The sequence below is a fragment of the Tasmannia lanceolata genome, unplaced genomic scaffold, assembly GCF_043159265.1.
Source record: "Tasmannia lanceolata isolate RefF3 unplaced genomic scaffold, GAP_Taslan_0.1 ptg000024l, whole genome shotgun sequence".
In the NCBI taxonomy this organism is placed as follows: Eukaryota; Viridiplantae; Streptophyta; class Magnoliopsida; order Canellales; family Winteraceae; genus Tasmannia; species Tasmannia lanceolata.
In genome coordinates, this window is record NW_027518701.1 from 930,983 (window position 1) to 947,853 (window position 16,871).

General features: G+C 41.1%; 1 protein-coding gene across 2 annotated transcripts in view; it reads right to left on the minus strand.

Moving 5' to 3' along the window:
* LOC143857151 (E3 ubiquitin-protein ligase UPL1-like) overlaps positions 1-16,871 on the minus strand; it is a 39,703-nt gene that overhangs the window by 16,442 nt on the left and 6,390 nt on the right. Inside the window, exons 3-10 of one of the 2 annotated variants that reach the window (XM_077367477.1) lie at positions 14,208-14,303; positions 13,922-14,125; positions 6,917-13,385; positions 5,395-6,437; positions 4,380-4,685; positions 4,096-4,303; positions 3,319-3,584; positions 2,576-2,874 (exon numbers count right to left, since the gene is read on the minus strand). In XM_077367477.1, coding sequence (XP_077223592.1) covers positions 2,576-2,874; positions 3,319-3,584; positions 4,096-4,303; positions 4,380-4,685; positions 5,395-6,437; positions 6,917-13,385; positions 13,922-14,125; positions 14,208-14,303 — 8,891 coding nt within the window. Of the gene's footprint in view, positions 1-2,575; positions 2,875-3,318; positions 3,585-4,095; positions 4,304-4,379; positions 4,686-5,394; positions 6,447-6,916; positions 13,386-13,921; positions 14,126-14,207; positions 14,304-16,871 lie in introns of both variants that reach the window. The other variant, XM_077367475.1, reaches the window with a different exon arrangement.

Sequence of the window (16,871 nt, forward strand, 5' to 3'; positions counted from 1 at the left end):
CCTCTAACGATTGAAAGGGACACTTATAAAGCGATAGCGTATGCATGCAACAAGGCTCCGGGTCCTTGGAAACTAGCAAGAATTATATTGGAGATACGAGATCTTTGCAAGATGGTGCGCCCAGAATTCAGCCATATGTAGTGGTCTGCCAATGCTCGTGCATACAAGGAGGCAAAAGACAGAGTAGAGTACCAGATTTTGACGTTCTCAGTTCCATGTGGTTTGTTGTTGTCGTTGGGTAGTGTATGGCCTAGACAGGAAAGCATGGGGTTGTAGCTGCTGTATAGGATCAGTGGGACGTCTTGCCCCTGTTGCATGTAATATTTGCTATACTTCGAATAAATGGTGTTTACAAAAGGGAGGGTGGATGGATTTACAAAAGGGGAGAAAGGGAATGAGAATGGGAATGGATTTTTGTTAGAGATGGAAGAGTGCTAGGTTTTGCGATGCGGAGGGATTTGGGCTTTTGGGTGGAGATTTGGGGATTTGGGGTTTTGGATGGAGATTTAGGGATTGGGGTTTAGGGATGGAAAAGAGAGAAGAAACCAATTGACCAATTGAAGTTGCTTACGGAGGTTCGGGATTAGGGATTTGAGATAATGGATGGAGAATGGGATTTGAGAATAGGTTTGGGGGTTTTGGATGGAGAATATGGAAGAATAGGTGGTGGAGGAAGATGGGATTACAGTTTGGGTGGAGGTAGTGGGTTTACGAGAGAGAGAGAGAGAGAGAGAGAGAGACAGGGAAGGTACTGGTTTACAGGGATATGGGCTTACTGGGTGGGGATACTGCGTGGGAGAGCTATGGGGATACGGGGTGGGGCCAAGGGAGTGAGGACTTTCGGAAAACAGAAAGAGAGGGGGGGGGGGCTAGAGCACTGGATTTGAGAGAGAGAGAGAGAGAGAGTCCTTTCGTCTTTTCTCTTTCCTTTTTCTTTTTTTGTTTTATTGGATCAGAACTTGCTTTGATACCATGTTAATGGATAAGGAAGAGAAGGAATGAAGAAGAAGCGCGAGAGAGAAGATGGTGAGTCTCCACTTAAGGGAGCTCACATGTAATATGATGTATACATAGGCCCAACTTAGGGTTACATGGTACAAGTACTATAATACCCTTCAACAATACATGTAATGACCAAAATACTCTTCAACACACACACACACACACACACACACACATATATATATATATATACATATATATATATATGAGAGAAGTGTTTCTACTAGATCGAGTAGATAACGTATCTACTTCGTCGGCCACAAACACAGTGGGCCCACATTGTTTGGATGATCCAAAGCATTCATGTGATAGACCCTGACATAGACAGAGTGTGCCCAAAAAGTCAGCTCCATAAGATCATCCTAACCCTTCGACGTTCGATTTATGAGAGAGGAAAGCATGATACCAAAACAAGTTTCATATCAAACACTGAAACTAACAGAACAGTACAGAAGTATGTTATGATAGATTGAAGGTGCATGATTCAACGTAAATGGATGCGGCTGACATACAACCAATCCAAAGAGACAATACAATCCTGTGGGTGTCAATTTCAGTGTTTTTTTTTTTTGGAATGACTGTCAATTTCAGTTTTGATGAAAACACAAGCACCAGCAGTTTGTTCCATGCTTCTTAGATACGTTCAGGTTACAGATGGACAAAAATTAGAGGGTGCATTACTATAATGGAACAACATGGATCCCTTTTCCCAAGCCCAAAATAGATTGGCGAGACTGGCAGCTCTCAACAATTTTGGGATTGCATGTGTTTGTGGTGAGTCTCTTTTATCAGGACCAAGGCGAGTTAGTGAGAATGGCAGCTCTAAAAATGTCTTAGGATTGCAGGAGTCTGGTTACTTCAACACTTTGAGGTGATCTCGCATCATGGATTTGGGAGCCAAAAAACCTTTCAGAATGTTAGTGAAATTCTTCCAACAGTTGACCTACCCCTTAAGAAAAATGAACATCGGAATGTTACAAATATTGTGCTAATATAATTAAATTAGAAGATTGAGCATGAAATTCAACCCTCTAGAGGAAATTCATATCATTTCTTCATCCGGATTCGAGGAGTCACTATTCGATGATATGAAGGGGTGGTTTTCACTTAACAACATCACTGCACAATAAAAGTTTTGATACATTCTATTGACTTTGAGTTGAGCTAACCCATCCTGTAAACTCGAGAACACATCAAAATGATGTAAGAGAGTATTGACTAGAATAGAAATAGCAAGGAAAATGGGACTAAAATACATGCTCGTAAAATAGTGAGTAAAACAGCGGAGCTAATGAAGGCAACGTAAGAGTAAAATGCATAGCTACGATATCCATGTATAAGTTCATCTCAGCATTGCAGTAGTACATCATATCATAAAAGATATTAAGACTTATTAGATTGAAATCAAGCCCTTCTGGCTAAAATGATGCGGAGTTACAGTTATTCCTTCCCAGTGAAAGAATATTTAAATGAGCAGATATTCAAACTTCATCTAAGAAGAAGATAAAGTGAGTATAAATCTTTCATCATATCCTATGCCATAAAAAAAACAAAAAAAAAACTATCATCATACCCTTCACGTGCAAGTAAAGAGCATAAAAGTCGAAGTTCTGGCTGTGGTAGGCTGAGTAGTACAGCAAGTGTATCAAATTCATTGTTTGCACCAGAGGTTGAGGGCTTTGAGTACTCATCAGTCTTGGTTGATTTAACATCCCCACTAGAAGAAGACCCGCCAGTGTCGATATTTATATGGGCATCTGGCAGGGCACTCTGAGAGCCAGATGGTTGCGCAGATGGAGACACCCCAGACTTGTCAGATAGGCCAGAATTGCTTTCTGCATTATCTATCACGACTTCCAATAGATTTAGCAACTGACACAAAGAAAAAGAAGGTATGGAGCATTAGTAATTCGAAGAAGTTTCATGCTGTCACAAATATCGTTCTCAGAAATTTCTCGGCAAGGGAAAATCCCTGATAGATTAATTTTTTTTATTTTTAGGGGTTTATATAGGGAAAAAAACAATAAAAATAAAATTATTTAAAAATATATATATAAATATATAAAATTTAAGTAAACATATAGAATTTAAGAAAAAATATAAAATAAAAATATCGTGATAATACCGTGATATTATCACGATATTTTATGATAAAAATGAAAATATCGCTATATTGTTAAAATCTCGGGATTATTTCGGGATTTTGTCGTTTTATCAAAATGTCGCGATAAAAAACGCGATGTTTTGAAAATATCGGAGATATTTGTGACATAGGTTCCGTGAATAACTGATAAACCATTCAGATAGAAGTATTACTTGTTCAAGATGAGCTACACTCCTCAAATACAGTGGTTGATTCAAGAGAATCAAAAGTAAGACTACAGGAAAATCTCCTTTCTGCTTCCTTTCTTCCTGGTCCTCTTCAATAACAGCTTTGCCGCGCACCTTATCAAGACTCTTCACCTCCTGTGCAGGTGGCCGTGGAAGTTCGAGTTGAAGTAGAAGCTTTGCCACGTATGGGTGATTTCGGGCCAAGTATGTAAGAGTCTCTAGAATACGGCGAGACACAAGGGGGGGAACTCCTAGAAGTTAATCAGTGAGAGTTGGGTAAGTACCTTAGTCAACCACATGGTTTTAAATTTCAGCCAACATCCGAAATTTCAGATTTCGGCTGGGACCGAAACCAAAATTTATACAGAAATTTTAAGATTTACACCGAAATTTCAACTGAAATTACCCCTGAAACCAAAACCGAAATTCCAAACCTTGGTCAACCATCACCAGCATAAATCAAGCCAATGATAAACTTGGCAGCAATAAGAACTCTACTAAGATATTTTATCAGAAAAAAAATCTACTAAGCATAAAAGAAATCACATCTCATAAACTACATAAAAAAAGAAACTAGGAATATACCATTCAAAAAAAAAACTAGGAATATATATATATATATATATATATATATATATATATATATTCCCTTTTTTTGGTTGCCGTGAGTTCATATTGAACACAGAGCACATATATAGCTTTCAGAAGGAAACAAAGTTGCAATAGGAGACAAGAAAAATGGTATCGAAAGAAAATTCTTACCATCCGAAAATTGAGGACAGGAATACAGAACATAACTCTGGCAAGCATACAGTCGATACGATGGTTCAGCAGTACCAGTTAATTTATTAGCAGGCCCCCATATATCCAGCACCAACATACCCATTAAAATTTGTACCAAAGCAGTTCTTATTTCACAATGTGCACACAAATTCAAGAGAAGTCTCTGTAATTGACCTTTATACAGAGGCTGCAAAAAACTTTGTCATTAGGTTGATCGTCTCAGATATGCATAGAAAGTTAAATAAAATCGAGCAAGTGATTACCTGAACAACACGAAGCAATCGAATCATGGCTTCCAGAGCTTCTCTGTCAACTAGAGGAGCCCCAATAGCTTCAACCAACTTTCCTGCTGCAGATCTGCGTGAAGCAATGGATCCCACAGCTCTATCGAGGCTTGATCCGACTCCTTCACCCCTTCTAGAAGACTCAACCCGCCGGTTTCTAGGGAACATTCCAAGAAGGGCACGGCTATGATATCGACGTGCAAACCTTTCACGCAACATATTTGCCTCCGCAACAAGGGCAGGTGTTAGATTGGCAAGAATAGCATCTGAGGATGTTAACAGCACCTGAAAATGACAACAATTTACGAGCCATGAAATTAATAAACATGCTTTCCACCATATAGAGAATATCTATCTATCTATAATCTATAATATATACTAAGCATGGTTCTTTTCATTTGTCATTCGCCTATTCCAAGAAACTTTTTTATTGGTACATCATGCTTTGTTTTAATAGGGCGGGGCCTAACAAGCATAGCATGGGTAGGGGCCACCATTTTATACTTATCTGGTAGGTCCACAATTTTACACGTCTGGCTAAGATGGGATGGCCCCCAAAATTTTATAACCATGCATAGCATGGGTGGAGCCCACCATTTTCCACTTCATGTTTTGATGTGTTGGGCCCACCATCTCCACAAAAACCCATGCCTTGGGTGGGGACCTAGCATTTTACATCTTATGTTATGGATGGGATGGGGCCAACGTTTTATACCTCAGGTTTTGGTGGATGGGACCACCATCTCTATCAAAACCTATGCACCGGGTGGAGCACAACATTTTACCCCTAACGTTATTGATGATGTGAGCAAAACCATTTCTATCAAACCTATGCATTTGGGTGGGCCCCACCATTTTACACCTCATGTTTTGATGGTGTGGGGCCCATCATTTTACACCCATGCATAGCATGGGCATAGAATACTAGTTGGATAAATAAGTAACAAGTAAACAATTCAAAAACCAGAACTGCCATCATCTATAGCTACCGTACCTCTTCCCGTATATCTGAAGGAAATGTTGCAATTATGGAAACAGTGTCCATTTCAACTGGTTGTCCTTCCAATTCCCGTGATTGATGTACTCTTTGAGCTTGCTGTTGTGCTAGTACTTCAGCTCGGATATCTGGGGGGAGGGCAGCAAGGAATTCAGGATCAATGTCTCCTGTAGATTGAGGTTGCTCATTTGATGCTTGTGGCTCTTGACTCTGTTGCGCAGAAATAACCTCAGCTCGTAACTCCTCGGGGAGCGCATTAAGGAATGCCGGATCAATTGAATCAGAATCTGCAGCCCCATTGATTCGCTGATCCTCAGCTGGATCACTCTGATCTGACCGTTGATTGGGATGTGGTGAAACTTCAGTCACACTTTGATGAGATGAATCTCCGCTGCTTATAGGGATAGCATTTCCCAGCGACACAGACACTCTTCTCAAAGGCATTGTCTCTATGGATCCTTGCCTTTCTCCACCATCATCATGCCCATCAGCACTTCCTATTTCCACTTCCAAACTACGAAGACTTTCCCCCAAAGTTGCCCCACTTCCACTGCTCCCTTGACTCACAGCCTCCACATCTCGTACAACCGCATCATTTTGCTCATACTGCATATCAATAGCCTGTGTTTCCGTATTTGGGGCACCCCTTTCTTGAACAAGGTCATTATCTGCTGACCCGATCACTGCAGGACCGGATGATGGGACAACAGCATTTCCATCAACACTGAAATCTGTAGGGTCAACTACCCTTACTCCTGTGTCCGATTCTCTCAACTGGCTGTCCTCACTTTTACATTGAGGCGGTATAGCAGTGCCATTTTGGTCAGAAGGTTGCTCGGGGGTTGGCCGTCTTAACTGGGAAACAAGCAATTCTTCGATGCCCTGGGGCACTACAGGTCCATTTGATCCACCACGGTGCAGGTTGTTACCTACCCACATATTGAAGTGATGTACTTGCCGCCCATTCCGCAGTGACCGGAAAATAGCATCCAACCGTGATGAACTATTCTCTAAGGTTCTATCAGAGAAACCTGTATCACCTGCGTTCACTAAAATAATTAAATTGTCAATAGTTACATGAGGTAATCACAATTAAAAAACAGATACATAGTTATCATTCAAAAAAAAAAAACAGATACATAGGGGCCCTGTGTTACAAGGATTCTTCTGAATAGTAGAAGAATCCGTGTCAGACACGTCTCGGATTCCAACACTTTAAAATTCAGACACTTCTAGGTCTCTTTCAATTGTTTTGTTTTTCTTGAATACTGCTACCACAACCCTAAAATTACTGCATGTTTTAAGTTTTATCCATATATATGAAAATAAAACATTATATTTACTCAACCTACTAAAAATTTTAATATATTATTAATTATAATTAAAATTTCAGAATTAAGAATCTTTCTTTTTGAGGTTTGCCAAATCCGACACTCGATACCCATGTCGGATTCCGACACTCGTACCTGTACTGATGCAACATAGATAGAGGCTAATCAACAAAAAAGAATAATAATACCTGTCCTTCTAGGAGCACCCGGATGCAATGAGGAGGAAGGTTCAACCAAAAGTGGATGTTGAAGAGGACCACCATGGTCACCAGTTCTTCCTAGAAGATTGTAAATAGACGTTGTACGACCTTGGCGCCGAGAACCGAAAACTTCAACAGGCATCATATGGAGTGTGTCATTTGGAAAATTACCATCTCTGCTGAAAACCTCAATATGGTCAATAACATTAATTCCATTGATACCCTCTTCTAACCTGAGTAGGACTCCATCCTCATCCTCATCCTCATCCTCATCCTCATCCTCTTCCTCCAATATATCCGCACCAAACTCATCCTCATCAATCTCATGATCATCCTGATCATGAGACATATGATGAACTCCATCTTCCTCCAAATCATTATTTTCTTCATCATCCCCATCTCCGTCCACTTCATCTCCATCATCCTCATCTCCGTCCACTTCATCTCCATCATCCTCATTCAACTCATCATCATCATCATCGTCGTCGTCGTCATCAGCATCACCATCATCATCATTCTCTTGCTCGTTGTGTGAGATCTCAAACGTTATTTCAACAGTTGTAATGCCATTTTCATGACCACCATTTTCCTCAGAAGTTTCATGCATAAAATCATCTTCAGTTTCATGTACAAAACCACCATTGATATCCTGGTCATGCTCCATATCATCTGTAACAGAATCTGAACTGTTAGAAGTTTGGGCTGTATTAAACGACTCAACCCGGTCAGGCAACAGTTCACTATGGTCAGGTTGGGATGTGGTTTCCAAGGATTGAAATCTTTCACCACCATTATCTGCTCTTCCTGTTTGATTCTGATCTAAAGGAGGCTTCACTGACGGCTCACCCTTCCCAGAATTGACATGTTCCTTAGTTATGGACTCAAGAGCTTTGACAATTCCAGTAACGATCTTAAGAGAGTCGGTATGATCCAAGTCTAAGACTTGGAGAGTACGAGTCAAAGAACGAACTAGTCCAACATCTATAAAAGTTGCTGACGCTTCTGCCGTGATATATGAACCTGTCGGTGAGCGAGCGGCTAGGATATCATTTAGCAGATCAGTGTAAGCATGGATTTTGCAGTCAGGTACCTTGAAACCATCAACTGGGTCAACAAAGACGTTAAAGACATTATTTATCTCGGTAAAAACCCTTCTGCGACCCTCAGTAGAACGAATACAAGATGCAACGAGAAACTGGTTTGCACTGCTAGCTAATTTGTGCCTCCAATCACCATCCACTTTCTTATCTTTGTTGTAATTTCCAGAATATGGGAGAAATTTGTGAAGAATATGATAAAATATTCCACAATTGCCGGGTCCAGTAAACCCTCGTTGAAGAGGATCTCGACAACTACTAAGTTCAGTATCTCTTCGGAGAAGGACATGCACGGATGACGCATAGGTTAAGAGAATTTCCGTCAACAACTTCAAAATGAATACTATTTTGGCAAGAGATGCTGACACCTCCTGATTATCGGGCTTGCTCTCTTCGTGTACTGTAGCAATGGCTTTTCCTTTTCCTTTACTTGCGGTTCCATCAATGTCCATGTCTACGGCTAGTGAAGGGGTATCACGGACCCCACCATCTTGTTGAGATGGCACAAAAGTTATGACAGAATCCAAGAGAAGTTCAACTACACTGACAAAACTCTGAGGCGATTTTCGATGAACTTTGACATTTTTTAAATTTGAGCTCACATCAATAGACTTCCCATCAGTAGCTTGTTGCCTGTCCTTCTCAAATGGCTTTTCTTTCTCCTTGGATTTCTCTTTATCACGATCTTTCAACAGCACAATCTGCAGCCTTTCTCCTACCATCTCAATTTGACATACTGATTTAGCGGCTTGCATAAAAACAACTGGGTCCCGGGAAATGACAGAAGCCAAATTTTGAAGAAAATGGCGTGGTGTGAGCCTTCCACTCGAATGTCTATTTGTCGCCTCTACTAGACTGCGTCGAATCTCGGTCTCCATAGCTTGCTGGAGAGTCTGGGGGTCTTCGAGAATATAACGGACTATGGTCGCAGCCACGCTGTCAAATCCAGAAAATAGGCTACTTGTCGGCAAAGAAAGCAACGAATGTAAACCTCCCGCATCAAGAAAACTCACAGCGATTGAATGAACTTTGGTAAGTGTAGCACATAGGTTAAGAACCACATGCATTGTTTCAGATGGGAGTTGGTTCCGGATACATTTGCAAGCAATCTCAATAAGTCTCTTTTGCTCCTGTACATTCATATACCGAGGAGCTAAATCCAACACGGATTGCAAAGAGTCCGGGTTACTCAGATCATCCTTTTTCAACTGTTCTGGAGCTGGAATTTCAGAATTCAATTTTGGATCAGCGAGCAACATTTGATCAATAGCAAGAAAAGCTGATGTTACCCACTTAGGGACTTGAGAGTTCTCCACATCAAGATAACTAGTCTTCCACTGAGACAGTAAGTCCAATGCGATCTTTATCAGACCATTTTTCGAGGCAACATCCCGTGCAACCGTGTCTTCGTGAAGAACCAATGCGAGAACATGAAAACAAGCAGACAACATAGTGTTGCCGCCAGTACCAGAAATCGAACTGCAAAGCTTCACCTGATCAATGATAAAGGTAATGACTTTGGACCTGTAATGACCATCATTTTGGGAGCATATAATGATGAGAAGATCCCTGACCGAAAAAGCTAAAGGTTCTTTCATCTGCAAAAGTCGTGTGCATGTTGATAACAATTCCTCAACTGGAGGAAGCTCAATAATTTCTTCTTCCTGGTCAGGATTGGTTGCATTCACGACCATATCGTCCTTTATGGATGTACCAGAGCTTCCAAGAGACATGGCAAGGGCACGGGCAAGTTCATCGTCGTCTTGGGGTTCCTCTGGATGTGAGAATAACCACTCCATTGCGATCTCCACACTGTTTGTTCCCAGTTGCCGCAGGGCTTCTTCTGCCCTAGACCTTGAAAATCCCATCTCCACAATCATTGAAATTACCGACTCATCTAAAGGAGGACCCGTTAACCGAGCTCCTGTGTTGCTATCAACATTCTTCACTTCAACTCCAGAATAAATGTGACGTACAATGGAGATAATTGCAGTAATGAACTCATAACTGCAGTCAATAAATTGGGGATGAGCCCAGATAGGAAGCACTGCCTTGAGGACCTTGGACTGTAGTACCTTTACAAACGTCTCAGAATCTCGCGGGAATGGAACATTTCCATTTGTGAGAGGTTGAGCAAGCAAATGTTTTGTTAAGGGAGAGATAATGAAAGATGATGTCACCAGGTGATCCATGAGTGTACCATAGCTAGCCAAGGGACCATAAATCCATGAATGATTTAATTCTTCGTTTTCATCGTGTTTTGAAATTCCATCATCTGTCTCCATCGGAGACGCGGGGACCCCATTAACTGCAAAAAGCAATTGACTCGTAGCTTCGAAAGTGGTCACGATGGCTTCAACAACTCCATGTCCAAAAAAGCAATTCACCAGAATTGGGTTGCAGGACTCTGGTCTGTCCAATAAAATGCCATCAATGAAATCAATAATCATACCAAGGTAGCGACACTTGGTTACTATTGATGCATTGGTATTAGAAGGATCAACATGTCCCCGAAAATTCAAGTGGTCCAATACAATGGAAGCAAATGTGGAAACAACAGATTTAGCAGACGGGGTCACATTTTGAGAATCATCGCGCCGGCGAGAAGGAGGCAACATTGCTTTTCCCAACTCCAAAAACAAATGGCTGATATGAAAAGCGAGCGACTTTATCATGTCACAGCAAGAAGAATAATGTGATGTCTGCTTGTCACCTCCCGTTCTGCTAATGTAACCAGCATTGGAGGAATTAGACACATTGAGTCTGTGATTGGATCCAAGTTGCAAGTTTGATGGACTATTCACAACACCAGTGGCACGACCAAGATCACGGTACAGGTTCATGAGGTCAAAAAATTGAGATTCAACACTCCACCCAGAGGCCCGCCGTCTCGATAATGGATCAAGAAATTGCCTAAAAGTGTTGAATCTTTGCTCTTCAATTTCATTTGTACTGGTGTCCATTCCCTGTGACTCAGCTGTAGAACCAGAACTGTCATCCTCCATCTCAAGCTTGGAATCATCAACAAGGGAAATCTGCCATAGAATTTCTCGGTGGACCAGTCCAATATCTTCGAGAACATCCTTGCTCCCATTTCCAAATTCCGAAAGTAATGCAGTCATCCAACGAGTATCTTTACAGGCGGCAAGAAATAGGAGAAATTCAACAATAAAAAGTGACGAAAAGATTTCATTATCTGGTGTAGTCCTCGGAACTAGTACAAATGAGACTGAAACCGAACTAAATCCGCTCAAAGCTTTCTTCAAATGGTCCCTGAGAGAAGAACAAAAGGCATGTGCGAGTGGAGCTGAGTGATGCTGCATAAACCCCTTAAAAACAACAGTGCTATGCAAAGCAATTGACATCCCTTCAGATGATTGTGCAATACCAGGCCGCAATAGAAGTCTCATCAAAGCTTCTATACCCTTCTTCTCCACAAATAGCCTACATGTCTCGGAATTCTCCATTATACGGTGAACCAATACCATCAAATGAAAGATACATAGCTGAACAAACCGCTCACTAGTGACGACATCAGATGTCGGGTCCACTGTGCTCGCCAAACATTCATTCCCTTCAATCTCTTTCCCCTCGGAATCTGTCTCCATAGCAATATCTCCGCCCAATTTCCCAGAGGACCGACATGTAGCTTCCCCTATCGAAACAAGTTTGTCAATAATTTCAAGTATTATATCAACACCAGTGCTTCTCAAGGTAGATACATGTCGAAAAAGCTCCTCCATAGCATTTGCTAGCTGGACTACACCTCCATTCATTGCTATCAGGTATTTCCTGGTTGTGAAGGTATCTACAAGGAACTGCAACGCAGATGTTTCCGTCACTGCCTCCAAACCTTTAGGATTAAGACAAATAGCACCAAGGCCATTAGGAACACAAGTAAGTGCTTTTGACGAAGGAAATATCCCTGATACCACTGAAGACAAAAAGGCATTTGGGAGACCCAATTCATGTAAAACAGAGAAGCATGTTGGGTCTTTGTGAATAATTTCACTCATAACAGTCACCGCTGAAAAATAAATATCGCCTCCAAATTTATTTGCATTGAGAAATATTAGTGATAAAGAAGAAGGTAAGGAATTATCATGGGAGTGCTGTGACCGAGTAGCATTTGTTGGAGCATGAGTAGCTGACCTAAGTGTCCTCAATAAAGCCTTGATTAGCCGCTTGTGGGAGTACAAGGCATCATCATCATCATTTTTTGATAGGCCGTCGCCATTGATTATTGAATTATTATTTTCAGAAAGACCAATAATCCTATGAATTTCAATCTGTAACCTCTGAGACAAGAGTTCTAGTCCCCCAAGATCTTTGAACAAAGATACAGACGTGTTACTGTAATCCATGAGTTTCTGAAGTGTTTTTGTAGCAGATAAGACAAGCGGCACATGAGAAGACTCCGCATCCTTCAGAAGTGGCAAAAGAGTGGGAACCAATCCTGACCCTCGAATAGCACTCCCCGAACTTGATGATGATATAACATGAACCAGGTAGAACTGTAGTAGAGCATCAACAAATGATAAGCATGATGGATCAATGGAGTTATCTAATGACAAGACGGCTTTCTGAAGCACACTTAAGAGAATCATACGGTTTCCCCCCGCAGAAATAATGCTCGAGCCACTCAATATCCGGGCCCGCTCATGAGATGACGAATGGGCTACCAACTGTGCTCCCAATGCAAACATGGCGAGTGTCCTGATGCTAAAAGCAATAGAATTTTCAGAGCAGACAAGCCTGATTAACTCATTCGTGTACTCAGGTTCATTTGCAAAGAAAGATACAAGTTCCTCATGGGCGTCATTAGACTGAACTAGCACCATGAATGCAAGAAGGCTAATTATACTGTATAATCTGCGGCTATTAGGGGAACGAAAAGAACGAGCAAATCTTATTCGGGTCAATAATGAGAACCTATGCTCTGGAGGTACATTGTATTGGTCAACACACTGCTTTAGAAGGAGTAAATCATCCTCTTTCCGGAGATGCAAATCTGGAATGTGTATAACACAGAAGCCCTGAGAGGTGAGATCATGGAATTCAAAATGGAGCGTAGAACCTAATCGATACTGTGATTTGTCACATTCACTTTCTAAATACAAAGACGGGCCTTCCTCATGATTTCTCTCATTGTCAACCACACATGAAAATAAACCCAAGCCTTCTTCTTTGCTTCCCCATGCCTGAGCTAGGGAGAGGAGACAGCCATTCATAGATCCACACCCAATCAATTTCCCACTCACATGTAGCTTGGAGGAATTTATTCTCACTAGAGCAGTAAGAGTCTCTAATGTAGCTATAAGAATATCCGGATCTGTGGACGCCAGCAAAAGCTTGAAATGCTAATACATAAAGAAGAAAACAGAAATGTCAGACCAACGGCACATGAGAATGATTGAAGAAATACAACACTTGAAACATAAAATGAGTATCAAAGAGAATAGTGAAAGGCAAACAGTTGTTAGCTTCATGGTGAACTACTTATCTTAAAATGGAAAACAGAATTTACAGATACTCAGGTGTAGAGCATACCTCCTAAGTCACAAATATCATTCTCGGGAATTTCTCAGCAAGAAAAAATCTCAGGATATATACATTTTCAAAAAAAAAATCTCAGGATATATTATTTTTATTTTTATTTTTTCAGGCTTATATCGGGAAGAAACGATAAAAATAAAATTATTTTAAAGTATATAAATTAATAAAAAAAATATCGTAAAAATACCATAAAAATATCGTGATATTATCTACGTAAATGAAAATATCGCTATATTCTTTAAATTCTCGGGATTATTTTGGAATTTTGTCGTTTCATCAAAATGCCTCGATAAAATCCCTATATTTTGAAAATATCGGTGATTTTTGTGACATAGCATACCTCTAAGCCACCAAATGAGCTCTTGTTGTGGCAATTCTCCAAAATTGTTCGCGTGACTCTTAAAATTTGCAGGACTGCATGCTTAGGAAACAAGTCATCATCTGAAATATTTTCGGATAAGAGAAGATCTTTCCTACAAGAAATATATGTCTTGAGGTATGTATCAAAATGTAGAAACAGTGGTCTCCAGTGATGAAAATTTCCCTGAAACAAAGGTCAGAAATTAAAATGGAAGAATAAACAGCGAAAGAAGGCAGGAGATTTAGTAAAGTATCATGTCGGTCACCTTATTGTAATCCCAATAAAAATCTGAAAGAGGAATTGCTATATCATGTAATGGAGTCTTGACCACTCTGTCGATGAATGCTTTAATTTTTGGAGGCTGCAAGTATTCGCAAGGTATATCAGTAATAATTCTTGAGATAGAAAATTTAAACATTCATATCATTAAGTTAATGTGGGTTGTATACCCCTCCATTGCATACGAGATCTCTTTTTTATCATCATCAATTCTCCATTGGAAACCCCTTTTTCCTCTTTCACCAAATGAATGACATTGAGCAAGTATGGTTTTAAATTTCGTCCGAAATAGAAAGGAAAATGGCAAAAATCCCCCCGAACCAGGCAGTGGGGAAGGAACAAAATCAGGCAAAGCTCATACATAACCAATATGGACGATGGAACATAATGGGAGATTGGTTTTGCAAATCATGTTACTATTGCAATTTCAAATGGCGGAGCAGATGCCGACGACGCCAATTAAAGAAAAGGAAATCATCCCCCCGAACCGGAGAAACCAAGGTTGCCAGAGCGGGAATCAAAACGGGAATCGAAGGCTCCCAAGGAAGAATCCTGCTTCCTTGGGAGAAACAACTTCGGTGGGGGTGATCTTAATGGGCAAAGCAACGAAGTTTCGGGATGGTGGTCTGGGGATTGGCAGTGCTCAATTTGTAATTATCCCAATTTTAAATGGCAAGGTAGATGCCGATGGTGTCACCAAGGCAGGAAATCCACAACTGTGATGAACCCTATCAATCCAGAAGTCTCAAGGATGAATGTCAGAAATGAGGGTGATCGGTAGCCTGATTCTGGGTAGATCCATTCATCTATTGAGGGAGGAATTCCGACTCTAACTATTTCGGGTAAGGAGATAGAAGTGCGAATGGATACCTTAAAAGCATGTCTGATAGGAAGAAATAAAGACATGGAAGGGTCCTTAGACGATTTATGGCTTTGGGCTAGAAGTTTTTGGGATATCCTCACCATTCCCTTCCCTTGCCCCTTGGCAAAAAATGAAGTTCTTTTTATGTTTGAGTCGGAGGTTTTAGCTTCCAAGATCCTGGCCAAAGGCGAAGAGGCCTGTGGGGATAAATTAGCCTCTCTTTCTGCCTGGAATTGGAACTATTCTCAGGGTGCGGAAGCTCTATGGATTAATTTTTACGGGGTCCCACTTCATGCCTGGGCTATCTCAACGATTGAAGCTTTGGGGAGTCTATTTGGTCCGGTACTGGAGGTGAAGATGGAAGGGAATCATAAGCAATGTATGCGTTTTGTATTGGCCAAAATTCTCGCCCTCCGGTGGAAATTGGCTTCTTCCTTTGCTACTCTCCGGATTTCAGACTATTTATCTAATTGGAATCGAAATCCAAGAAAGAGTTAGACCTAGCTCTGTTGCACCCAATTGTGAGTCTCCCTATATCTCTAGCCTAAAGATCGAGGGGGCCGGTGCCCTTGCCAGGGCTGGTTCATAAGGACGTTCCGGATGTGGAAAGGTCGCTGGCGACCATTGTAGGAGATCATCCGGTGACATCTTGGGGGCCCCTGGGCGGGAGAGTGGATGACACTCTGGGGCCCGCTATTTTGAATTCAAATTTCAATACTCAAAAGTATTAGAAGACAATGTTCAGGGTGCCGCTCCCAAGAATGTTTTATCTTTGCCTTCACTCTTGTGGTTGCTGATTACTCTTTGGGATTTGTAAGCAATCGTCCTGAGCAAACCAGCCTCTTACCTGACGGGTCTAGCTCCAAGGTGCTGGTGGGTCCCTGCCCCAAAAAAGTTCCTAACTCAATAAGTAGGTTTTCGGTTTCAAGGAAGTTTTTGGGTATCCTTCAAGGTGGGGCATCTAGAATGGGCCCTACTGGATCAATATTTAAGACTTGAAAGTTCAACTCTGGCTTGTCTCGGAGACGAGGAGTTGAATTGGAGCCTACCGGTATCCTTTTAAGGAGGTATTCACAAGGAAAATTACCGAAAAGGAAGATGGAAAATTTCATAAAACCACTTTCGAAAAAACCAAAGGATAAAAAACGCAACCAGACCCCAAATAGCCATAATCTCCCCCTGCTCAGCCCAGGGCATGCGCTGCCCTGGGGTGATTAATCCCTACAAAATCTTTAGGGGTCCCTCTAGTTTCAGTCAACGTTGAAGCTCGGGTAGGGGGAACAAGGGACTTTATTGATAAGGTTTTGAAATCTAGACCTGAGGGACTATTGAGAGGCAATAGATGAAAAGGGTGGCTAGTGCTAAGCTTTGGTTCATATGATATTAAATGGAAAATCATATGTAAAATAAGGTTCTATTTTCGATGGGGCAGAGTTGGCATTCTCCTCGACATGTGTTGATAATTTTTACTTGTTGTGGGTGATTAGAAGCCACTAAGAAATGGGATCCAGTTCCCCAAAACTTTTTACACTTTGTATACATTATCTAATACTTTACTACTTTCAGTTTATTGGGAGCCGAAGGGGTCGTCTCGATTTCATGTCAGAATGAATGAGTATTTCGGCTAAATGCTCTGATTTGAAAGAAGGGATTTCCCAACACACTATGGTGGGCGTAGGGGGATGGGCCTCTGGCAATTGGCCAAAATTAGATATAGAAGGTGATTGTAGGATTATTCAGGGGATTTGTCATACTCCGGACTCTCTGCCTTCTTATTGAAAACGATAA